The sequence below is a fragment of the Apostichopus japonicus genome, chromosome 8 (genome assembly GCF_037975245.1).
Source record: "Apostichopus japonicus isolate 1M-3 chromosome 8, ASM3797524v1, whole genome shotgun sequence".
Classification (NCBI taxonomy): domain Eukaryota; kingdom Metazoa; phylum Echinodermata; class Holothuroidea; order Aspidochirotida; family Stichopodidae; genus Apostichopus; species Apostichopus japonicus.
This window is the reverse complement of record NC_092568.1, coordinates 9231251-9257500: the sequence shown is the minus strand read 5'-3', so window position 1 is coordinate 9257500 and position 26250 is coordinate 9231251. Positions and strand designations below refer to the sequence as shown.

The window sequence follows — 26250 nt, the reverse complement described above, 5'->3', positions numbered from 1 at the left end:
TGTTTTATACAACACCTTCAAATTTGGATATAATTGGATGTAAAATGCACATAGGCAACAGATTGTTTTGAACAGACAGGTTTCTCTGCTCTCTTACCATTGAAAAAAGTGCTATCAAAAAAGTATAACACATGGTTCTATTTCATAGAGTGCAATAGAGCGGATTTTGCATGCAATCGACGAGCAATTGACCAATCAAATGGCCGGAATATTATTAGGTGTTGTATAATACAAAATAATACATAGAATCCAATTGACTGGTAGTTTTGAGCCAACTTCGTGGTTTGCACTTTCAAATCAAAGTCACGTGTCCCCAACCCCCTTCACCCATATATTTAACAGTCTTTCACCACCTGCAGTGTTCTCAATTTTCATTTTTCTTCACAGGGATCTCTCAAATAACAAACTAACAACGATCCCAGAGACACTGTTTTCATCCAGAAACACGCAACATTTCATTTTATCACTATCACTTAGCGATAACCAACTAGAGGCGATTCCACCGAAATTATTTCACAACTTGCCTCATCTCAGTCACCTGTAAGTTATACAGCCGCCGATTCCTCGGTAACCGTATTTTATTGCTAAACCCAAAAAATTGCTGAAAATTGTCTGCATGTTTGGTAGGCCATCAGCTGAAACTCAAAAAGAGGCTGTAAAATCAGTTTCGTTCCAGCAACACCGGGTCTAGATTTTTAAAGCATTTTTGGGTACAGTGGCGTAGGAAGGTACTTTTGAGTGGGGGGGCTGAAGACTGATGGCCGGCCTGGGGGAGGGGTCTAAGGGGAGGGGGTGTCCCCCTCCCCTTTGGAATTTATTGCATTTCCAGGTGGCCTCAGATGCAATTTGGTGCAATATAGCACACTTCAACACCCACTCCATTTTGTAAACTTAATTTTGTATTTTCACCTGCAGGCCTTAGATGCAATTTGGTGCTCCAAATGAGAATTTTTTTCTCAATTGGAAATGAAAAAGGGGTTTTCTGACTTGCGAAGCGGGGGGGGGGGGCGGAATGATACTTCCGCCCCTCCACATTTTTCACTGGGGGGCTGGCGCTCCCCCCCCCCCAGCCCCCCCGGTTCCTACGCCCTTGTTTGGGTAGTTCAATGCATCACAGACATTATATCAAAAGTTCTCCAAAAAATTTCCTGCAGTATTTTCGTAACGCACCCTCGAAATTGGGTATGTTATATAGACATTACGTGCTACGATGCTATGTATTAGGAACACTAACGTTAGTTTTGGTACAGTGGTGCATACATACCACTCTTTTCTTATATGTTTAATTACGACTGATATATTTTTTTTGTATAATAGTTGGGTCAGGGTTATAAGAATGGTGGAAGAGGATTCTGGTCTAAGGGTCAGTGAGGGTTGTTTTCAGGCACAACAAGTTGTTCCCCCCCCCCCATTTTCGCCAAAATGGTAAAAAAACACATTCTCAACTTTGAAATATGAAATACAATATTTACACATTATAACTTAAGGGGTTTAATTATAAAAATGTACCACTTTTAATAAACTCAGATATAATGCTTTGTAATAAATCAAATATATTTAGATTTCCCCCCTATGTTATGCGTAAATATACACATATAATGAAAAGCTCCTCTCCGTAATTGTTACACTCCCCATCCAAACTGTTTTACACATGTGACCCCCTCCCCAGATACTTTACATGTAGCTAAATCCCTAGTTACAGTGAGATGTGCCAATGCCCTAAGACCAGTGAGCTATATCTTTTGTATAAATCAATATATAAGTTGGCACACTAAGACGTCATGGCATATCGTAGATGTGAAATAAAGTTAGTCGGTATATATCCGTTACCTTAGTACTCTTTCTACAGTCTTCTGCAAAACTAGGTACTTTCTCCATGTTACGGAAACGACATGTTTATAATTCGTATTCCAGCAAAAGGAGTTTCCAAGGGAGTTAATGTATAAAAGAAAAGATGGACAAGGTTTCGAATGGTATTTTGAATAATAATAGTTCTATATTCTACAAATAATATGAATAATAAAGGTGAATGGTACAAATAAGTGAATAACGAAGACAGTTAACTTAAGCCCCAGATAGAAAGAAATAATGTATCTATTAAGACTGGGTCGATACACTCAATGGTGTAGTAGAGCTGGGCCTTTGCGATGATTCAAGATACAGGTTCTTCATCAAAAGGCGCGGTGTGGAATTAATGAGTGATTAAAAGTTCATCCAAGGACAGTTGTACTAGTTATACAGGATCCACTTCAATTCACTGCATGGAAGTCAGATATGGTATGGAAAAGGGAAAGTCCATTCCGTAGTAGAGGTGAAGATAATTAGATGAAATAAAAGTCACTAAAGACTTGAATATCCTTCAGTCAAAACTTGAACAGATGCACAAAACGTATTAACAATATGAATAAAACAGGTAACGAAATGTTACGGCAAAACAATAAAGAACCGTGATATTGGAACAGAGTCAGGGGCGATGGTTCCCCAACAACAGTATATAAACCTCTGACTGGTTTCAGGACGCGGTATTTGCGTCATCGTCATCAGTAAATGTAGTTGTGAATATGCAAGAGGTAAAGCATGCCCATAACACCCTCCTCCACCCTCCCCTCTCAGAAAAAAAAGTGTCATTTGCAAGGGCGTAGGAACCGGGGGGCTGGGGGGGGGGGGGGCGCCAGCCCCCCAGTGAAAAATGTGGAGGGGCGGAAGTATCATTCCGCCCCCCCGCTTTGCAAGTCAGAAAACCCCTTTTTCATTTCCAAATGAGAAAAAAAATCTCATTTGGAGCACCAAATTGCATCTAAGGCCTGGTGAAAATACAAAATTAAGTTTACAAAATGGAGTGGGTGTTGAAGTGTGCTATATTGCACCAAATTGCATCTGAGGCTACCTGGAAATGCAAAAAATTCCAAAGGGGAGGGGGACACCCCCCTCCCCTTAGACCCCTCCCCCAGGCCGGCCATCAGTCTTCAGCCCCCCCCCACTCAAAAATACCTTCCTACGCCACTGGTCATTTGGAGCAAATGTGGATATTTATCATAAGGTGTCTGGTAGGTAGGGTAATCTACAGTGGCGTAGGAAGGTACTTTTGAGTGGGGGGGGCTGAAGACTGATGGACGGTCTGGGGGAGGGGTCTAAGGGGAGGGGGTGTCCCCCTGCCCTTTGGAAATTTTTGCATTTCCAGGTGCCCTCAGATGCAATTTGGTGCAATATAGCACACTTCAACACCCACTCCATTTTGTAAACTTAATTTTGTATTTTCACCTGGCCTTAGATGCAATTTGGTGCTCCAAATGTGATTTTTTTCTCATTTGGAAATGAAAAAGGGGTTTTCTGACTTGCGAAGCGGGGAGGCGGAATGATACTTCCGCCCCTCCACATTTTTCACTGGGGGGGCTGGCGCCCCCCCCAGCCCCCCCCCCCCCGGTTCCTACGCCCTTGGTAATCTACATAAACTAATAATAGCTAAAATGAATATATGAATAAGATCATGTTTTCTGGTTCCTTTAAACTCTGGGGAACAAAATAATGACAACATGACTTCAAAAAGTTAACCCTCTTCACAAACTTCAAACTTGATTAAAATTTCAGACTAAGATATCAAGATTTAACACCAACACAGTTCATCCTCCAAATCATCTTCCCCTGCATCAGCAATCTCAACATCTTCTTGGAAGTTGCAGCAATTTCTATATTTACATAGGTCTGTACACGGTAGTTGTGCATTCATTCAGGAACATCTTCCTTTAAGACATTTGCCGACTCTATAGCTACTGCTGACACACTGAAGCAAAACATCTGGGTCAGGTGGCTTCGTCATTCAAGTGATTATAAAGTCATCATTTTCAAGTTTCCATCCATGTCCCTCTGGTGAGAGTGCATCAATCCTTTGCTGCAATGCCCTACTGTGAATAGCAGCCTGGTTGGTGCAGCGCTTAACATGCTGGATCAGAACATCTTTTGTTGGTGGTAAACTCTGCTCTGAGGATAGAGATGAACAGAACACCTTGTACCATGAAATTGGATATTTTTGAGTCTCACATTTTATGATGGGGTACCAATATAATTACAATTCAGCTAGAAATATGTTGCAAATTACTTTAATAATTTCAATGGAAAGATTAACCTGATATTGCATCTCAAAGCGTTTAGAGAATTTTTTAATTTTCCTTGGGGGAGGACCCCCATATTCCAAAAGTCCTAAATCCACCCCTGAACACTTAAATGAACCACACATTGAAGACAGTACTTTACCTTTCAAGATCTGTATGTCTTCCTTGTCAGGAATTGTATCTAGTTTCTTCAACATAGAGAGTGGTACCTCACTTCAATGGCAACACAGTCTTTTCCTCTAATATTCATAAAATCTGGGCTCATCTTTTTTCCGCTCTGCTGCTTGTCGAAGCAATACTTTAATAAAATGAAATAAAAAAAGCAAATTGTTTTGCATTTTCTGTTGATCAAAATGTAAGTTTGAACAAATAAGAACTAAGAAAATTTTATTTATATACCATGTGATCTGCTCATCTTCTATGGACAAACAAAGACACATTCAAATTTTGCAAACCAGTGTCATGCAAAAAAGAATTAAAACAGGCTTTTTCTTGACAGTACAGTACATTATCTCTCAATGTTATGGTTTAAATTATACAATGGTAAATTATATCTGTTACTAATAATAAAGGAGTCAGATACTTGTTAATTTTGGTAAAGCTAGACAGGCTGACCATAAGACCTTGCAAACCTAACCTTATTGCACCTTTGTTACACTTATTTTTCTAACTAATATTATATCTCTATCATTTAAATAAAGGGCCACAGTAAGAAAACTATGAAGCCTGTATTTAACACTTAGGCTAGTGCCCCAGATGGAGAATTTGAAACAAATTTCCGTTCCTACCACCTTATAACAAAACAAATCAGATGACCATGCCAATAATTATATTATGTTCAGGTCCAACACTGTGCCCTTTGACTTGGATTCTATCCCTCAAGAGCTACTGATCTTGCATTATGCAACTTCTCTTAACACTTCAACTATGCCACAGAAGTACAAGTAGAGTCATGTAGAAGCTTAGGCTTACCTCCATCGAAAGTCTCTGCCTGCTGCAGCTTGTCCTGCACCCGTTTGCAACGCCGAGTAATGTATTGTTTCTTTTCCCACATATAATAAATTGAACAGGCAATACACCAGAGCTTCTGCTTGGTTTCCTCGATCTTTTCCGTCAATTCTTCGTTTCAAATCATATGGGGTCTCCTCTGGTACTGTCCGTTTTCTTGCAGCAATGTGCTTGCTATCAATGAACCGCCTGTAAAACTTATCGTGGAACCCCATCATACTATGCTGTTGAACACACGCTTGATCGTAGTAGGCCATGGAGTAATCAGTAGTACGGCGATATAACTGTCTCCGCCGCTGAGATTAAGCCAATCTTTAGCGCAGGAAGTAACTTTAGTCCATCGTTTATTCGTCAGTGCCTTGACTGCTTCAAATTTTACAGATTCAATGTGCACTGAGCACTGTAGATTTCCGTGTGTCGGAGCCTGACAAGCGCCCGTGGGAGCCGCCATGTTTGTTGTTTTCTACAAAGATTGCACACAGAACTCATGGCTCATTGGACAATTCATATCACATGGTACAGATATCTCACTGGCGCACAACTTTTGAACGTAGAACGGCAGGTTTCTTAACATACGCAATAAAAAATATAGTTCGATCTTTCGAGCGGAATTGCAAAAAAACTGCAGGAAAGTACATAGAGAACTTTTGGATCATTAATCTTAGTAAATTTATCTATTCAATGCTGTAGAGAAATTTTAGACCCGCAGTTGCTGGAACGAAACAAGCGAATTTCGACCTTCAGCTGATGGACTATGGGCCGTAGACAGCAGAATGTAGGAATTTATCAAACTGTACATGTTTTTTTTTTATCAAATAGGATATTAATACTTCTACCAAAGTTTGCATTTTTATAAATTAAAGAGAACCTTAAAAGCAGGGGCGTCAATCCCAATCGAAAGGTGGGAGGGGGGGGGGACATAAATGACTGAACATGGATAAAACTGAAGGAGTGTGCGCGTAGCGCACAACGTGGCCGACTTGGCGCAGTCTTTATCAGGTGGGATCCAGGGGCCCGTCTTAGGGCCCCTGATGTATTCCTGGGACGACGCCCCGTCGGGGGACCAGGGGGGGGGTAGGGCTCACATCTGGAAATCACCAAGTTTGCTTCTGGTTGATCCTTGAATTTATATGTCAGTCGTTAACATATTTTAACAATTGTCACGTCTGACAAGTGATTAGACTTAAATTAAAAAAAAAAGACTTTCTATCTACTTAACATCCGGGTGTTACTTAGGGCCTTTATCAATGATTAATATAATTGAAACTTAAACCAAAAACGGAAACATTCTTAAACTTTGCGAACATGAATAAAATTATCTTGTTACACAGATGTTTACAACATGCACACATAATGGTATCAGGAGTGAATTGAAAATTGCACTTTTGGGTATCTGGGCACGTTCACTTGATCGGAAACATTACAACCTCTATATAAAGTAAAGATACTTCTGGGCCTTTAGCTGGGTAGAATCTCTAGGGTGCAGTTGAGAAACTTCGGAACATTAAATAGCGTCCAAATGTTACAAAGCGATGCTTTTGATGTGCGTATGTATATACCAGGGCCTTTTTTTAAAGAAATTTCATTGAATGGATTAATTTTATTGGGCACCAAAAGGGACCATCATGACACTATGTGAACGCCACCATCGGTTGGCGCGTAGCGTTGCAAGAAATTTGTTTTCCAAAATTGCCTCCCAGATTGCCGGAATGGCATTTCCCAGGCCTTGTAAGTTGCATCTAAATATATATATATATTTATTTATTTACATATATACATACAAAACATATAGATACTTGGATTCAAACAAATTGGTTGAACTTCCAGAAGGGATGCTGTCATTAACTTCCGTCGAATTTCTGTGAGTACTTTAATTGCATGATCGTTTCTTTATTTCTATCTCGAAATTCGGTAAAACAGAATCGAAACTTTCAGATGGGATTTCGTAACATGCTTGACATACCGCTATACGCATGTGCTGTGGACATTTAAAATGACACATGCATGATAATTCATGATAATTGTTTCGAATCCTTCACATTTACTTTCTTTATCACGATGCTGACAATTATTATTTATTATTATTATTATTATTATTATTATTATTATTATTATTATTATTATTATTATTATTACTATTATTATCATTATTGTTATTATTATTATTCCAGGTATATTTTCCACAACAAAATAACAAGTCTTACAAACAGTTTGTATTTGGAAGATCATCCGTTGAACGGAACTACCGTTATGTGAGTATATTTCTCTGAAATCTGCGTTATGGGTGACAACTTGTGTACAATCTATGAATTTCGTAGTACGAAATAAGCGTATACCGGGTTACTTGTAAAGCACCAAGGAAGCTCAGAAAATAGATAATATGCCATTAAAAATGCAAAACAAGTAGACTTTCATAACAAAACATACTTTAACCGGATTGTTTTTATTTACCTATATGTGTTGGTAAGTATATATAACTAAAATCTTGTACGGATTATTGAAGTTGCTACGCCATGGTTCTTTTTATTATTAGTTTAGTTATTGGTATATGGACAGTGGATATGAAATAGCCCCTTCATACCGAGTTAGGAAAAGGCATGAACGTTTATGAGAAAGCGACCTGGGCCCGGAGAAATGGTCTCATTCCTTCTCGAGTACATTTAGATAATCATCCGACTAATATATATCTATATCTATATCAAAATCTATTTGTATATGTATATATATATATCTATATCCTTATCTATATATATCTATATCTATATATCTATATCCTTATGTATATCTATATCCTTATCTATATCTATATCTATAGCCTATATATATGGCCTATATATGGCCTATATATATATATGGCATATATAGGCCATATATGGCATATATAGGCCATATATGGGCCATATATATAGGCTATATATATAGGCTATGTATATGCTATATTTATATATATAAATATATATACATCTAAATATGCTCTCCATATTACAGTGCAGCAGAACACAATCCGACGGGACGTCTTTCCGTGGAATTCCTCCAAGGTATTAAAGCAAATGGTCAAATGTAAGTTTCCCAACATTTTATAGAAGCGACGATGTTAACTGTTTGTAAACTTATTAATTCCACTGTTTGTGCATGATTACAAAATAAATGGATATGCTGGTGGCAAACAGTATAACATTTTAAGTAACAAATATTCCACATTTGTAAGTTGACATCTCGAACTCAGTATATATATATATAGATATGGTTAATGGAATGTATCCTTTTCTGACTGGCTTATATGATCCTGCTGGGGGTGGATCACAGTTCTCTTGATTTCATCACCAAATATTCTTTAAAAGCTTGTTAACTTTCCTATTTGAATATTCTTGCTCATTCGTCCTCGAAATGCGATGCATGTGAATTTTGCGAAATCCATCAACAGTTTTGTTGGTAGAAATATTATTTTCCATTGCGACTAAGCGAGTGCAAAGATGTCAAACCTTTCCAACATTTTGTTGTTAAGCATCAACTCCGGCTACCAGAGTATATATCTCTTTAAGTCGATTCAAACTCAAGTTATGAAGTTAGAGGGTAGGGGTGTGATTAAAGGTGGATTCAAAAGTAAATTAATATTTAAAATAGGAATCACGCAGATTGAGATTACAAATATTTTCCATTTTACACCTTTCTCTTGTTTTTTTATTTTTTTATATCTATTGGGTTCTATTATATTTGTTAGCTTATGTCATTCACTCATTTCCTATCTTACTTGAGCAGAGAAATTTGTCCGGAAGTGGGGTAGGGTGAAGATTGGGGTAGGGTAGATTGGGAAGGAAGTGACTAAAACATATTATGCGAATAAATTAATTGTGGTTTCATGAGCTTCGAGTAATTTTTCTATCACGTTTTCTGATTTTACTTATTGATTTACAGAACACTTTCCTGCGATGGTATTCATATCCCTATGATGCCTTACAACATAAACGTGTAAGTTTCATCAACAAAGCACTAACGTATATGTCATATGAATCACATTAAGAAATTTCCAGAATAATAAATTTCAAAGATATGAAGATTAAAATTCATCTATGGGTTAACTGCATAAAGCTACAAAATATGCTCAGTGTTGTTATAGCAAGGAACGGAATATGTAGCCTGGGACAAACATTTGCAGACATGCTGTAAAATTATCAAGCATCATTTCGCTACCGAAAATCTTTGCAAAGGCTTCTGCAGGTTTAGAATACGAGAAGTAACAACTTCAAAGTTGAAACACAGCACTTCAGCATCTAAAGAAGTGCAATGTTTGTCCGATAGGGAAAATAAATATCTGCATTACTTTTTTCCAACACTTTTTTAATTACTTAAGAAATTCGTGTACACTCAATTTTAACTTTTGTCAGAAGGAAGCATCATGTAAATATTACCGTCTTGTAACACAGAGCTAAACTTGAACGTACATACTTGTGATAACTGATCATAGGAATAGCCTACGTACTACTTTTCGCGTAAACTATCAGTCAACGTTTAGTAGCGCATTGAACTATTGTGTAACGCGACATGGAACGCGGACCTCTGCTTTCATTTCTGTAAGCATATATGGCCACTTGTAAACAAACCTCTTCACTCAGTAGTAAACAATTTCCGTACGCTGCTCCTGGGAAGCCTAAAGGGGTCTAAAATTGCCTCAATTGACCCACCACATGTTCTTCCATTCATGCTCTTCAGTATGCTAACCACAAAAAAATAGATCATGATTGATAAAAGGTCAAGAAAGATGTTTCTCCTGCTGCTTATTGGCACTTTTCCTGAGAGTAGGAGAATAGTCGTGCGGATGGATATAGACTCTAATAGGAGTATGTCACCTTAATGAGACCTAGAGCTTGTTAAACAGACCGTATCTGTGGCCGACACTGGCAGTTACTCTGATGGTATAATAACAGTTCTGCGACGGAGGGACAAGCCTGGTGCCTTTGTACATTTTGTACGTTCTTTATTTTCTCTGGAAATTGCTTTTCTCGTCAGGAAAAACATGATATCGTTTTCCCTTCCCTGCTCATCCCTTCCCAGTTTACACTACCACTAAATGCTTGGCACTCCGGCATTTTGCATCAAGTTCCGAACAATCTCCGAGAACAAGACAGTGTACAATTCATATGCAGAGAGGGGAATTGTGGCTCGCTGACGTCCATCAGTTTTGGAGCGTCATGTGATTTAAATTAACATAATGGCCGCTGATTACAGTATAGGTGTGAAAAAAATAATTAGGAAATTCCTGGAAATTCGGGGAAAGGTTGTTTTGATTAGTAATTTCACAGACGGTGTAATAATATCAGTCGCTACTAGGAAGTCACTGCAAAACTTCAGGGTTCATGATTTCTCCTTTCAGGAAAAGTGCCTGTTCTGAAGGATTTAAAAACGAGAGTAGAGGGCGCTAGGTTTGGAATTGAGATATAAAAAAGTTGTGATTAAGGGTCAAAGGTGAATGAGAGTAAGAAAACAAGTTTAAAGATGGCGTTTGAATCCGTGAGATGATCGACAAATACAGTAGAGAGAATCAAAAAATCCTTGTTCAGATTGATTATTGTTTACGTAAGAACAGTGCCAAAAGCAATAGGAGAACGTGATTGAACCAGGGAGTTGTTCCCTCATTGAACATGAGTGAAGAAGTTTGTTTATAAGTGACGAGAACTTCACACGGGCTCTCATAGCAGAAAAATCTTCACGGTCATGATGCGGAAAATTGATGATGCCATGAATGGCCAACTTGTCAGTTATCCAGTATTGGGTAGCGTTTAGCAAGTGAGAACTTCTATCTAGACTTGAGAGACCACGTTTACTTTTGTGATTCAGTGTGTAAGTCAATGGGGCTCTTAATGGGCTTAGGCTACCTTCAGTGCGTCAGTCAATGGGGCTTTTAATACTCGTATGCTACCTTTGTACATGAGATATGTTGTATGATACCTGTGTAATTCGATATTGCACATCATTAGGTGGAACTATAACAATGAATTCCTGAAATTTAATTCCATTGTATACCCAGCACTTGCGTCCATGCCACATTTCAAACAAAGATTACAGTTTTGTGGTCGCATCAAATCAGGAGCCTAGAGCAGAGAGGATTTTACTGTATACCAAACAGGGACGTTTTCAATACGTACACCTGTGAAGCGTGTGCTCAGGGAAGTTACGATGACGATGCTACTGGAACTGACTCGTGTATTCCGTGTCCTATTGGTGAGTTGAAAATGCAACAAAACCTCCTTTCGAACCCTCCTCCCCCCCCCCCCTCTAACCCACCCCAAAACACCTTATCCAGGCGCGTATCCAGGATTTTCAAACCCGGGGGGCGCGAATTACTATCTAAGCGGAGCGCCACCATCGGTTGGCGCGCAGCGTACAAGAAAATTTCTTGTTTTGAAACCCCCCAGATCACCGGAAACGGCACTTCTCGGGCTTGAAATGACCAACCAGATGTACACTTTTTTGCCTGAGAACCAAGTATTTCCTAATAGTTTTTTTTTCCATCCATAACCTTTTTGAAGATTGTCAACCCGGCACACATCATGTTCGACCTGATCGGCATCTCCTGTGGGTCTTTGCTTTTGTAGGTGATTCTACGTTGCGGCCCACAATACCCGTCAGCCCCATTTTTCAAGGTTTTAAGCCCCATATTTGTTCAGAATTTGAAAATTCACATTTCTCGTGAATAAACTCACTTGAAAACATACCCATAATCTTGTACAAAACTTCATCTATGGACAACCAATATAGAAAAAACTTCCTTCAACCCCTAACAGACCGGTCAAAATTGCACGAGTAGAGGGAAGTGTGATGTAGAATGTTGGTCAGAAATTTTCGAAAATTCAGACACAGTTAAATTCTTGGTGTAGAAATATTAAAACCTGTTATAACGGCTATTATAAAACTTGGTTGAAGGAAATGAAAAAATAGCAGATATTTCCGAAACCGAACACTACACACATAGGCGTAGGAGGCGCGGCGGCAGTAGCGGAGCTAGGGGTATTGGTCAGGAGTGGCGAGAATGGTCTGAAGGGGCGCTTTCGACACTATCTAAGCGGAGCGCCACCACTGGTTGGCGCGTAGCGTACAGAAAATTTTTGAGTAAAGATACTCCCTAGATCGCAGGAAATGACCCTTTCCGGGCCTGGCTAATTTGCAGATAAACGAAGAATAAGGTGTCATCGCCAAATTACAGCAACAAAATGTGACAAATGTCAACAAGTAGATGAGAGCGCAATAAAAAAGTCAATAATCTAGAATAATGAAAAAGTGGTAAAGAGCTGAAAAAGGCGTCAGCAGTCCATTTGAGTCCGTCAGGGGGGGGGGGCATCCGCCCCCTGACCATATGGACGCTCCGCCACTGCGCGGCGGGGGTGCAGGCCCTAATTCGCCATTACTAATGTAAAAGAGAGTTTTGACATAATTGGACCTCCATGCTTTTTAAACATCTACATGAGACATGTCGTTGTTTACATTAGCATCCTGCGGTTTACTGCGCAATTTGAACGGACCGTACGGTACATGATGGCATGCGATGTAATAACCGAAGCTTGCTTATATGATACTGACATGAACACGTTGAACGCGCGCTTTGCGCTTGAAAAATTTTGGTTATTTTTTCAGGCAAGTCGGACAGTTTTGAGGCTTTTCATCCTGGAACGCCATTTTCATGCTCACTGATATGATGTGATATCTGCTGTTTGCGTTACAAATTCGAACAGGCGCGTAGCGAGGAATTTGCCAAGGGAGGGGCGAAGCCTGTAGGCAAATTATCTAAGCGTAGCGCCACCATAGGTTGGCGCGAAGCGTACAAGCAAATTTTGGCCGAAAATGTCTCCCAGATCGCTGGAAATGACACTTCCCAGGCCTTGTAAGTTGCCTCTAAGCACTTTCTATTTTGAAATTACTTAGCGATATCATTTAAAAAATGCTGAATGGGGGGGGGGGGGGGCGGGCGGTCGTCCCCATCCCAAAGTGCGTCATGTTCCCCGACGACACGGTCGAGTTCGAGACCAGCCACAGTTGGTTTCATAGCACAATTCTACACACGCGTTATGATAGACCATATATAGTATATATATAGATCATTAGTGAGAGAGGAAAATGGAAACGTCAAAAAATGGAGTTGTCGGTGTAAGGGGTAGGGTGAGGCACACTTTTACGAAATCATTGATCCGTCACTGGCTACCCTTCAGCGCTGTAATGATGTCACTGTTCCTCTTTCTCTTCCCGGTGTCTTCGCGTTTTTGCTTTTACTCCCTCTTTCTCTCCTTTTTCTCTTTCTTCTTTTTCTTTTCCCTTCCTTCCTCTCCTTCTCCTCTTTTTTCCCCTCTTTTTTCCTTTTTTCTTCTCTTTTTTTTTTCTCTTCTCTTTTTCTTACCCGGGGGGCGCGCGCCCCCAACGCCCCCCCCCTGGATACGCACCTGTTATCCTTACGGAGGAAACTAAAGAACTCTACCATAATACATTATTGTAGTCATGGTAATGATAGCGCCGTAAGATCAACAAAGGCAGATCGAGGAGAAAATGGCAAGGAGACAAACATTTAACGAAAGATACATTAAAATGCTCGGATATTATGTCGAAATTAATGTCTAAAATTCCTCAAATTTACCCCTGTAAATGATTATAGGAGTGAAATATTCTCATTTGATTGATTTTTCTCATATCATTATTGAAGAGTATAGTAGATTTAAATGTCAGCTGATCCTTGAAGTATAAATATATGATGGTAAATGTATAAAAAACTATATCAAAAAAAAAAAATGCGTGTTCAACATGTACGAAAATATTTTCATATTAAAATAGAAAATCTATGAGGGCGTTTTTTTCACCAGGTGGTTTCTACCAAGATGATGTTGGACAATTTCAACGCACACCAAATATCATCCCTTGTAAAAAATGTAACAATGGTACATTCGTTGCTAATGGGGGTGGTACCGGGGCTCTAGACTGCCAGGTCTGCCCCGAAGGTACCAACAAGAGTACCCACGCTGGATATCGAGCGTGTTTCTGTTTGGAGAACTATTTCCGAAGAGATCGATTCGGTGGCTGTGAGCTCTGTCCGCAAGCAGGGCTGAGATGTTCCAACGACTTTGTCACTATAGAACCTGGATTCTATTGGAATTGGACTTTTGCAAATATCACAGAGTACAGGTTGTTTGTAGACAATCTACACACCTATGAATATTCATACAATGAAAACACTACTTCCTATTCAGGTTCTTTCCCTTACGTACATCCCTGTCGACAACCATTTAAATGTGATAATAAGAATGATACCATTGAAGGTAATTGTCATAGAGGTTACAGAGGGTTTATGTGTACAGAGTGCGTCGATCGTTACTTTTCGTTACTCAACTTTTGTCATGAGTGTCCTCAGATATGGGTCTTCGCTTTAGAGGTGGTGTTTGTCTTAGTCCTCTGCGCATGTCTGTTGGGTTATCTGATCTACACGTACAATCGTCAGCGGCTGGAAGAAGAACGGTCCATTGTATACGTTGCACTCGCAAGAGGAAAGATCGTTCTTGGTTTCTATCAAGTGATGGGAGAATTTTGGGATTCGTTAGACGTCATTTATTGGCCTGAAGTTTTTAAGGGAATTTCAAATTGGTTGGCGCTTTTGCAATTCAACATTTCTACAATTTTAATCAAACCTAGTTGTTTCTTCCCGAAAGTAACTTTAAACGCCTATTCTGAATTCCTGATAGGAGTCACTGTGACTTCTGTCGTTGTACTAGTCCCCGCAATAGCGATTTGCTTTCGAAAGATACGTGCCACGTACATCCAACGTCAGTTTTCGAACATTGGTTCAGGTCATCCGCCCCCAATCATCTTCAAACAAGATCGACTCTGGCTGGCAACGCTTTTGACGCTGTATATCACTTATCCATCTACTTGTTATTCTATCATTACATTATATAGTCCTGCTTGCCAGTCGTTTGCGCTAGACAGCGATATGCGACACAATGTTACTCTTCTCCGCTCTGATTTTTCGATTAATTGTAACACGAGAACCCATCGGAACTTCGAAATCGCTGCTTACTTCTTCTCTGTATATATCGTAGCCTTTCCCGGAGTCTTATTTTACCTATTGAGGAAACATCAAAAACTGCAATCAAGCGCAGTCGGCGATCAAACTTCACTGACGTCGTCTTTGTATCCACAATGGTTGAGATTTCTCTGCGAAAACTACAAAGATCAGTATTGGTACTGGGAAATCGTCGAACTAACCAGAAAAGTTTCACAGATGTACATTCTGATCCTATTTGGATGGGGTAGTTCTCTTTCCATCTTCATCACGGTGCTTCTCGCTGTCATCTTCCTCACTCTCCACGCATCTTTCTCACCCATGAGAGATAAATTTGAGCAAAATCTTCAGGTAAAATGTAGATCATTAGTAAAACTAGATCATTCGTAAAAAAAAAAAATTTTAAAAATCATTTTCATGTACCTTTGTACGGGTCTGTCAAATATTTCTATATGAATTGTCTCTAATAATATTGTTAATATTAATATAGACCGTAAATAATACCTGCCATGCATATATCAGTCGGGGTTGAACTCTATACCACTCTTACTATTTATTTTCCAAACTGATCCCGTAAACAGCTCAGGCTCATCAATTAATGTGACTGGACTACTTAGTCTAACACAGACCATTACATATCAGTTCCTCAGATGCAACACAAAACTCACTGAGTATAACGTAGGACTTTATAAGAGTTGTTTACAATGCAATACGACTTTGTCCAGGACAAAACTTGTGTCGACTGTTTCTGCTTATCTCTCATGTGGAGTACCAAGAACATATGTTCGTTTCGTGACTAAATTCTAAAACAAAGGATTAACGTTAACATTTACATCTCGGCACCGAGGAGACGAAAAGTCATCATCAATTCCACCTTAAAGGATTATTCCAGAAGTTTAGCATAATTTAAGGGAAAACAATGTCTTGAAAACTAAAAATAGCTATAGAAAAGTCTACCAACAGTGATTATTTTCTTCTTGCTTGGGCGATGCCATGTTACGACTAAAATACTCCCTGAAGTCATTTTGTATAATACGAGGATAAATTCATTTATCTTACCATTTTTACAAAAAACGAATAAACACAACTTCCATTCTCGGTTAAATTGTGTTTGTTTGTTTTACTACAATGCACCCTCAGAGTATTTGACCTCTGAGATGCTGAGAAAACCAGCTAAAATTGAGAACTTTATGATAACTTCTGGCAATTTTTGTATTAGTATGGTAAAATTCTGGGACCAGTCAGTATACATGACTGATGAGCTTAATAGAACTGTTTTTAACTTTTGTTTTTAATTTACAGCTTGCATCGCTGTCGGCCATCTTTCTCAACATGTTAATGGTTACGGTACCAGGTTATGAAACAGATTCTGCATTCGCCAAAAATGCGATGAGCTTAATTTTAATATTCCTGAACATCAGTGTCCTTTGCATCACATTCGGTGAGTTTCTCAGTTTATTCCTTTGACGTACAGAATATATATTAATATCCAAAATGAGTTTTAAGGGCTAACTTGGATTAAAAAAGAGTAATTTTAATGTCTCTGTATATTTTAATCAAATTATATTTATGGGAATGCGTTTGTGTGTGTGAGAGGGTGAGACAGGGTGAGGGGGGGGGGGGTGGTGCGGGGAGGTGGGGCGATGTAGGCCACAATCTTGTATGTAATAGACTTTTACAGGTAGTGTGTATACTCGCTTTCATGTATACTCACCGAGTGTGAGTGAATACAATAATTATTAATTAATTGAAAATAATTATGAATAGTGATATAATTATAGTGTAAAGATATAATCGAATTGGCACAAGGGGGGGGGGGGGTACGTCGGGTAACTTTTGTGGACGTTGAAAGGTGATTGTTACCTTATATATTGAAGAGGATCTAGGAACCGTACTATTTCACTGTTAGCTTATACATAAGAGAACAAAACGAAGAAAAGTTGAACTGTCTCTATTTCTGAACGCAGGAAGACCATTACTGCACCTTGCGAACGCAATCTACACAGCGAAAAAAGGTCGAAGAGGTTGTCCCAGGACAATTGAAGAAGGATCTGACTCTGGTATAGAGTTGATTCTCTCCACCCATCTCATCAAATTTTATCTGATTATGCAGACCACCAAGAATGCAGAGAACAATATCCTCTTCTGTCTTCACCATATCGTCGATATCGCTCTCTTTATTAATATATAGTTTATCGAAGTATCGATAAACAATAATTCCATTTGGTTTTGTTTCCACCGAACTGTATAAGCACTGTATATATTGCAACAAATGTATATCCGAATCTTTAAAAAATGTGTATGACAGTTAACTGAAAAAGGAATAAATTACAAAGCCGTTTAGGCCATAGCCTTGTGATTTGATTCTTTTCGATTCAAATTAAAGCAGCATTTTGCGTCCTCGACTATGATATTTCTCAAACTCACTGACTCCACTATGCCATAACGACATACATAACTAGCTTATCTATTTATATTTTACTTCAAATGGTGGCATAAAAGTCGAAAAAATTGCAACTTTCAACTTTGTTGTTCTCCAAGATATTTTCCGTTGGGATCCCAATAAACCTCGCTCATAATATGAATACTTAAACACTACGAAAGTCATTGACAGATACGTAATGTAACACCACGCTTGATTTGTGTACAGTCTATATGGCAGTTGTACCAGGGAGTTGCATAACAACTCCCAACGCAAAGTCTTGAATCTATTTTTAGCAACGGCTCATAACTAAACCTGCATCTCTGATTGGTTGAATTCAAACTAGTGGGTTTGGGAACTGAATGCGATTTAATTTTGTATGTGGAATACTCGCCAATTAACGTTTTTGGCAGGGAAAAACTTGGCTAATATCTTAATTTGCTGTCTTGTGATTTGATGTATGTAAAAAACTCGATGGACATGTCAAAAAAAAGTAGAAAACGGCGACCAAACGCAAAATGCTCATGAATAAGCATCCTATTCACTGATTGGTAGAATTCAAACTAGTGGATTTGGAGATATGAAAATTTTGTCGAGGACACTTTTACTCGTTATCGATATAAATCGTTATTTACTCGCTAATTAACGCTCTTGGTAGGGTGAAACTTGGATGGTATCTTAGTTTGCTGTTTAATGATTGATACATGTAAAAAAATCGATGCACATGTTAAAAAGGTGGAAAAAAAGCGACCCAACGCAAAATGCTGCTTTAAGAAATATTATACTCTGGTGGGAAGGGGATTCGTATTCCTGATATGAAAGCACGTACAGAAATACTTGTATTATAATTGCTATATGCGCCACGAACACGTGATGTCATTTAAAGTAAAACAAAGGAATGTTCTTTTCTAAGAAGATCAGGGTTATGGATTACGTCATATGTGGCCTCGTTCAAATTTTAACAGTTGACTGTAAAAGAACTAATCTCATTTGTTAATCTGGAGACATATGTGTTAGGACATTTGCATTTTTACGACTGCACTATGTAGTGAATACAATTTGTACTCAAAGTTTTATATTCGAGCCTTGAGCCTTTCCTTGTGTGCATGTGTTTTACTATGTGTTAATAAAGTATATACTTAGGCGCTTGAAGCGAGTTTGTGGTAGGATATATACTACCACATGTCGGACACAAAGGCATGTCATTTATCAACGAGCAACGAACACAAAGAAACTAAAAGTAATTGGAAAAGTAAATACCATGGGGTCGGTTGGTGTGGTGTTGTGAGAAGCCCTGAAGCAGTGGCGTATAGCAAGGACCAACAAGGCCCAGTGCAGCAATAGAAATGGGTTCAAAAAGGACAGTCCATTCTCAAATTCACCCTAGCCCAACTTTGTAATGACAAGTCTGTCTTTATAAGCTGACAAAAGATACAATTTCTAATCGAATTAATAGAAATTTCCAGTTGCAGACAATGCAGACATATTAATATAATGTTTATAATTCACAGTGTCACTGTCAATCATTAGAATGTTCGTTTCCAAGTTCACTGAAGTCATAATGAAACCTAGGCGTGCACGTAATGCGGCAATATCTCCTTATTCACTTTTACTGAGACCGTTGCGTTTCAGACAGAATCATTCACTTTGTCTTTCTTTTATTTTAATAGAAGGGGGTGGGGTGGTGTAGGGGAGGTGTTGTGGTTCCTTTTTCAGTGGGACCGTTTTAGAAAGGAACGTTTGGACAAAAAGGGGTCCTATACATGTGTATAGTGGTGATGATACATCTACCAGTGTATGCTAAAACATGGTTCTTGAAAGAGCTGGCAATGGGGAGAGTGGGTGTGATTAAAAAGGATGCATAGAAAAGGCCCTCGATGAAACATACGTTGTTGACCAACGGACATTAAGTTGCAGAAAGACCAAACAAAGTTTGTCTTGGTGCAGTGATGTAAGAAATTAGTGAGAAGTGAAATATATTAATAAATTTAATCTTTGGAATGTCAATATAATATGATGTTTGAATTATTGAGCGTATTTGCGAACCCGACACTCAAGCTTTGTTGTCACAAAAGAACTCGGGAGGATCCGAACAGGGTCGATCGGTTGAGGTCGACCAGAAGTGGGCTAGGTTTATTTTCTATTTTCTTGCTCAAAATTTCAAATAAATTTCGCAAAAATGTTTACGTTTGTGTCTCCAAATTTGGCTAATTTACTTCAAAGTATGTACTGTTATTCCCAAAGTTCCTCTTTTTTCCCCTCCTTTTTTTTTCTTGAAATTTGACTACAACTATTTATCAATATTCGGCTTGGACTTGTTTCTCTAAAGTCCTCGACTGTTTATATCGAAAGTGCGATGTTGTAAATTGAAACCGCGAGATTAGTTTTTTTCTTCTTCTTGAAATATCTTGTATTTTTATCAAACTATAGGAAAACCCGAAAGTTCCACGGCACACGTTATCTCAAAATGAGGAATATGAAACTTAAGTTGATATTCACTCATTTTGCAAATTCAAAGATCTAGCTGGATGAGCAAATCCATCCCCGGTTAGAAAAGCGAGGGTGGTGGGCTGTCAGTGGCTTACTCCTATACTTTTCAATAATGCTTTACTGCCACATGTAGTTAACGTGTTTGACTTAATAAGTATTGTCCCTTCCTCATTCAAAAAGATCTTGAAATTTTTTGTTGAAATGTTAGGCTTAATCCAAGTTCAAAATCGTCTGCATAGAATATAGTTGTAAAGGAAGACAACTTACAGCAAGAACACTCTTGCGAGCATAATCGTAAGCGACCTTTTGTGAATAAGAAGATTTCACGGATTCCGTTTTTCTCATACTGCTTGCTTCGAAGTCATCGATAGTATCGTGGCATAAGCCTATTGTACATTTACGTCTTGGAAGGAAGCGACATTCTTACTGCTTGCTGCAATGTAAACAAAGAAGAGCGTGAGCTTCTTGTAAATAAAGATATTCAGATCCGTTGTTCTAATGAGAGTAAAACAGGATGAATAGAGATTTCGTTGAAGGCAGTGTCATTCACTGTTACCAATAGATTGTATCCAAGCGATGTTACCAATTTAAGCTCGTTAAAAGTTAACTTGTGAAATGGCTCAGATGGTAGAGCAGTGGACTGGTAACCCGATGAAACTGAGTTCGACTCCATCAATGGTTGGTTATACACGTTATAAATTTCTTTTTCTCTTTCAGTAGTCGACGCTGAAGTCTTGATATATTAATTCAACCATATAATTTACTAGCTGATGTGGTGGCCGATGCTGTTAAGAGGGTGACGAAAGACTCATTCCTTGTCGGTCGTGTAAATCGTGGCTAGGGTTCAAGACAGGCCTCTGGCGATAATACCTGAGGTTGTGGCATGGTGCTTTTTTGTGGCCTAGGATCCCGTACCATGTCTCCCTTGTTGTCGTAAAAGAACCCGGGAGGATGCGCAGAGGGTCGGTCAAATCGACCAGAAGCGTACTAGATGGCGTGCGTGAATCCTTGCCTTTGGCCAGAGGTGGTGACATCTCTGCGACCGGCATGCTTGCAGCCACCGTCCACTGAATACGTGGCCTGATGAGGCGCTATTCTCCTAAAAGTGAATCTACGGATGCCTTTAAAAGCCATATGATTATTTCATATTAAAATACACCCTGTTTCGAACTAGCGCCATCGAATTCCTTAAAAGCCGTTTTTTCTATAGTCACTCAGACGGTGGAATGAATTTTATTGTAATGGGTTATTTGTGGTGAGCCAAGCTTAACATACAAACAGTCATGCGGTCACAAGGGTTTGAAGGAACTTAATTAAGCTCATTGTTTGACATAAATGTGTTCAACTTGGCAAAGATTTACACAACCTACAAATAAAAAAGACCAAAGTATACCAGTGTCAATATGGTCCCATTATAAGCAACAGTGTTGTAGCAATTCTCATACCGGATAGTAGCAGTAGTGATTTTATGAACTTTGTTTGAGATTCACAAAAAAGTATACCCCTTATTGTGTTTTGATAACTTCAGGAACCAAATTAACTTTAATATGCCGTGGACCGTTAAAAACCACTGCTCTCGGTCTACCTAGGGTTGTATGGCACATTTACTTATTTTTTGTTTGTTTTTTGGAATGACCCTTTAAACAGTTGAGGTTCACTAGTTAAAGTGACTGGACCTTTTAGTTTAGTACACAGCCAATCAGACTAGTTGCTCAGTTGCAATACAAAACTCAAAGGGAGACATTAAGATGATATGGTCTCAAATGACATGTTTATAATTTATTACCAATTTGTTAAGGACAAATGGTGTTGAATGCCATCCAAGGGTGCTCTGTTGCGTATATGAAGTTTAACGAACATATTCTGGTTGACCTTAAGAAATAACGGATTAACATTATTCATTTCATTCATTTATTGAAACCAGTATAAATATAGCATATTTATAAAAAGGAGTACACATGTCAAACTCAAAAATAAATAAATATGAAAACCATGATAGATAAGATGTTCAAAAGATTGCACAACAAGAAAGCGTTAAAACTATGTACATTACTAGAACTAGGTGAAACAATTAAAGAATATGAAAACTGTGATAGATAAGATGTTCAAAAGATTGCACAACAAGAAAGCGTTAAAACTATGTACATTACTAGAACTAGGTGAAACAATTAGTAAAATTAAATGAAAGGTTCCAAAATACCAAATTGAATGTAAATTGCAGCACGGTAGATGAAAGAGTTCTTATAAAGTTGAATTCTATATTTTGGCAAGATATGAGGGTTCCTAAGATTCCTGGTAGCTTTCACCAACAGACAATTAAGTGGCCCATGTAGTGGGTGATCTTTGTCATCTCTAATTTTATTTGTCATCCTTACAAATTCATTCTTTGCAGCTGTGTTTACTTGATCCTTCAGTAATAGCTGGCTTACATTCAATATACGTGAAGTATACTTAAGGAATCTCATCAGTCTATGCTTGTCAGAAGATGATATAAAGTGATACCATACAGGAACAGCATAAAGTAAATGTGGCAGAATAAAGGAGCTGAACACATTTTTCCTTGCACCTTCATTAAAGAATGACACAATATAGGCAAGACTTGAAACAAAATAATACACTTTTTTCAAGATTTTCGAGATATGCGACGTGAACGTTAGATTATCATCAATGCATACTCCTAGGTATTCAGTTCTTGATGTTCGTTCTACCTCAGATTCATGTATGGTGACACCTTGTGATCTTGCAGACAGAAGACCTTGATGTTTTATATTGATGTTAGCAAAGCACATTTCCTTCGACTTCTTAGCATTTAGCAACAAATTCTTTCTATCACATTTTGAAACCACGTCGTTGACTGATTGCTGATAGTTCAGCTGATCATTGACACATGAACTCTTGGATATTTTGCATAATATAGCAGTGTCATCGGCATATTTTGTGATTGAGATATGACCACCAGACTTGATTTCATCCGTATATAATGTGAAGAGTAAAGCAGACAATGGACCACCCTGAGGCACTCCAACTTTAATCTCTGACCTATCAGACAACCCATTCTCCAATTTAACGTGTCTTGACCACCCAGTTAAGAACTGAGCAAGCCAGTGTAGGAGCCATGGTTCAGTGATGAAACCTGACAGATCTGTAATTAATTGATTTGGTAGGACGGTATTGAAAGCACTTGAGAAATCTAAGAAAAGCACCTTTGCTATTGTGGTTTCCTTGCAATTTAATTCTGACACAACCTCGTGGATAAGTAACAGCACAGCATCTACACATGATACACCTTTTCTGTAGGCGAATTGACGCTTGTCCCCAAATTGATTGATACTGTCAGTTAGTCGTGGCAGGAGGATCCTTTGCATGCTGTTAAAAGCAATACTTGCTAGGTCAATTGGTCTAAAATCATTCACATCTTTGGGATTCGCCACTTTTGGTACAGGTGATGTTAGTGCTGTTTTCCACAGGTTAGGGATCTGACTATGTTGTAAGCTTTCTTGGAAGAGTGATGTGTATATTGGAGCTAATTCAAAAGAAAAGAATTTAAAAACCCACCACGGAATTTTATCTGACCCACAAGCAACACCCCTTTTGACCTTCCCAAACTGTTTCCTTACCACATTGACATCAAGTTCATGACAACCTTCATTCTTCTCAGGTAGGTATAACGGTATATCTTTACTTATTGAGTCATTAAACCGTCCAAAATAGTCGGATAGTTCCTTCCCAAAATCTGCATCAACCCGCCTAGGCTGGTCATCTTTAGTAGGGTCTCTTATGGATTTGACGACATCCCAGAATGCACGAGAGTTTCCTTTTATTCCTCCAAAGGTGTCACTTCGCAGATTGTTTACGTGCTTATTGATTTCCCTCTGCATCCTGTTCCTGGAGATGTTGTCTTTGTCCTCGATGGCCTTCTGTTTTTGCTTTTCCAGTTGTTTGATCTTGTTGTCTGGGGGGATTCGCTTCATCATCTCAGCAGGTGTTATTTGCTTCATTGGTATGCATACATCGCTGACGAATCCAATGTAACTTGAAATGACGTCAGTTAATTCGTCTTGGTCATCGCAGTCTTCACGAAATACATTCCAGTCGGTCGTTTGAAGCATCTCTTGCATGCTCCTGACGTTATCAAATGACAAGTCCTTCTGTGATCTACTTCGTCGTTGCTTCTTAGCACGATGCTTCTCTGTGTACTTCGGGATGAGTAGGACACTGCTGTGGTCGGATGTGGATATCGGGTGGGATTTCTTTACATGGTAGACGTCACCCGTGACATACACAGCGTCCAGGACAGAATTGGACGAAGGAAAAGTAGCAAAATTCACCAGATTCTTGAAACCCATTGTCTCAATACATGCGATGCTTTCTCGATTGACATCTCCAGCAATTATGAAGTGAGTTCGTGGGTTTTCCTTCTGGAGCTTAGTAATTGCTGATTTCAGTTCTTTATCTGCAGATGAGAAATTTGATGACGGCCTGGTGTATACATTCACGATCGTTACATTCGACATGTCGCTGGGGAGGTATCGTGGCCTGGCTCTCACGGCAAGAAGCTCAATATCCGGGATTGAAATACTACAACATACCTTTGGATAGCTCACTGCCCAGTCTTTCGAGATATACGTTATCAATCCACCGCCATTTGCCGAAAATTGTCTGTCATGGCGAAACATAAAGTAATTTGCCATGCGTAACGCTTCATCTGGCACACAGTGCTGTGGGATTTCATTTAGCCACTCTTTATTCGGTGATTGCAGTTTCGTCTCTTGCAATGTAATGAAACATAGATTTCGCATGTTTGTAACAGTTTGCTCCAGGTGTAAAAACTTTCCCTGAATACTGTTTACATTTGCTGTCAGTCCATAAGGAAAGCTGAAATTATGAGATTGAGTGTTTCTAATCCGATTCTGTATACCGGCCCGCGTACCTCTGTGCTTGCGAAGAATCGATTGTTCTTTCAATATGTCCACTAACCGTGACTCTATTGTGTGGGTCTGCATACTCCTTCGAATATTGTGAAGTGTCTCCGAGCTATAGTGTAGGCTTCGAGCACCTCCCACGATATTGGTATTGTTAGGGTTCATCCTACTATCCTATGTCAATAGCAGAAGGCCTATACTATTGGCCAAAAAATAAGTAACGTAGAACACTGTGTCCTAAATTGACAGTTGTATGTCTCACCCGTTCCGTAAAAACCTTCGAAAATGGTATGAAGAGTGTTAGTAGTCCCACAACACGACAACGAATAACTTCAGAACGAAGGAAAGGTTCGTTAACACACAGAAAACGTGAAAAATACGACACTGCTCATTTTAACTGTGGCAGCTCGATGCAAGCGAACTGCAATGAGGAGCCGACGTCACCATCAAGTTAGCCTAGTAAACGAATATTCCAGAAAAAAAGTATATGTAACGATACATATCTTGAAAAATACTGGAAAATCTACAGAAACAAAGTATTGGACTCAAAGTTGTTGTTTTTCTATTATAACATCAAGACTAAAATTCTGCTTTATTCATTATTTAATTATTTAAGTGAGTAATCAAGTTACAGCAAAATCTATCTGTCGATCATTCTCCCATGATTGAATACCGGGGATATTTTTTTTAAAGAAAAATCACCCACGAAAGAACCTGGGCACGAAAACCAAACTACCGAACATCTGATCCGCTCTCAACCATAGTCCCCTTGAATCGAGACTCTGACTGTGTGACCATCATGAGGTGCTTTTTACGTGACCCGCCATGCGGGATCCAAAACGTCACGGCCAAACGGCACTACCGAATCATCCCATTCTGATAAACGAAACTCAGGTCAAGCGAGCCTATAAAATAAATATGCCCACCGACCTGCAGAGACAAACCCCCAACCACCCACTAAAACATTAAAAAAAAAACACACAAAAGGACGACCAGCACGCAGCGAAACGAAACACCCCTCCCCAGCATGCACACCACCACCATCGCGAGGTGTGTATGACCATTCCCCTCGAAGGGAACAGATACTACACATGATCTTCGGGGATGTCTTCAACTCTTCGGTCTATCTGTTTGTTGTACACGTCTCAGGAAAAAACTAGTTTGATCTAGGAAGAATATTATCCGATTCCTTGTTCTTTGTTCTATTTGTTTTACCAGTCAATGGACTACATTATGATGAACAATGAATAGATGAAGAAAACT

The 26250-nt window shown here is 39.0% G+C and overlaps 2 protein-coding genes and 1 long non-coding RNA gene across 11 annotated transcripts in view; 1 reads left to right on the top strand and 2 right to left on the bottom strand.

Moving 5' to 3' along the window:
* LOC139971276 (uncharacterized) overlaps positions 1–18651 on the top strand; it is a 30703-nt gene extending 12052 nt beyond the window's left edge. For all 8 annotated transcript variants that reach the window (XM_071977591.1, XM_071977589.1, XM_071977590.1 and 5 more), the window contains 9 exons: positions 388–540; positions 6910–6978; positions 7289–7369; positions 8106–8177; positions 9033–9086; positions 11143–11336; positions 13961–15504; positions 16456–16594; positions 17121–18651. In XM_071977591.1, coding sequence (XP_071833692.1) covers positions 388–540; positions 6910–6978; positions 7289–7369; positions 8106–8177; positions 9033–9086; positions 11143–11336; positions 13961–15504; positions 16456–16594; positions 17121–17344 — 2530 coding nt within the window. In that variant the 3' untranslated portion in view covers positions 17345–18651. The remainder of the gene's footprint in view (positions 1–387; positions 541–6909; positions 6979–7288; positions 7370–8105; positions 8178–9032; positions 9087–11142; positions 11337–13960; positions 15505–16455; positions 16595–17120) is intronic.
* Positions 3421–6857, bottom strand: LOC139971277 (uncharacterized). Of its 2 annotated transcripts, none has more exons than XR_011794350.1 (3): positions 5082–6857; positions 4252–4407; positions 3421–3973 (listed from the first exon to the last, which is right to left on the bottom strand). It is a non-coding gene; the product is annotated as an uncharacterized lncRNA (long non-coding RNA). The 2 variants fall into 2 exon arrangements; XR_011794349.1 differs by having other exon boundaries at positions 3421–3978; positions 5082–6016.
* A 2771-nt stretch (positions 18652–21422) lies between the features above and the next one.
* On the bottom strand, positions 21423–24864 carry LOC139970450 (uncharacterized). The gene is made up of 2 exons (XM_071976177.1): positions 22774–24864; positions 21423–21431 (listed from the first exon to the last, which is right to left on the bottom strand). The coding sequence occupies exons 1-2, from the start codon at positions 24862–24864 to the stop codon at positions 21423–21425; spliced, it is 2100 nt and encodes a 699-aa protein (XP_071832278.1).
* Between the last annotated feature and the right edge of the window lie 1386 nt (positions 24865–26250).

What these genes read in the sequence shown, in the direction of transcription:
- LOC139970450 (XM_071976177.1), bottom strand. Translation starts at nt 24,864, where the DNA reads ATGCGAAATCTATGTTTCATTACATTGCAAGAGACGAAACTGCAATCA.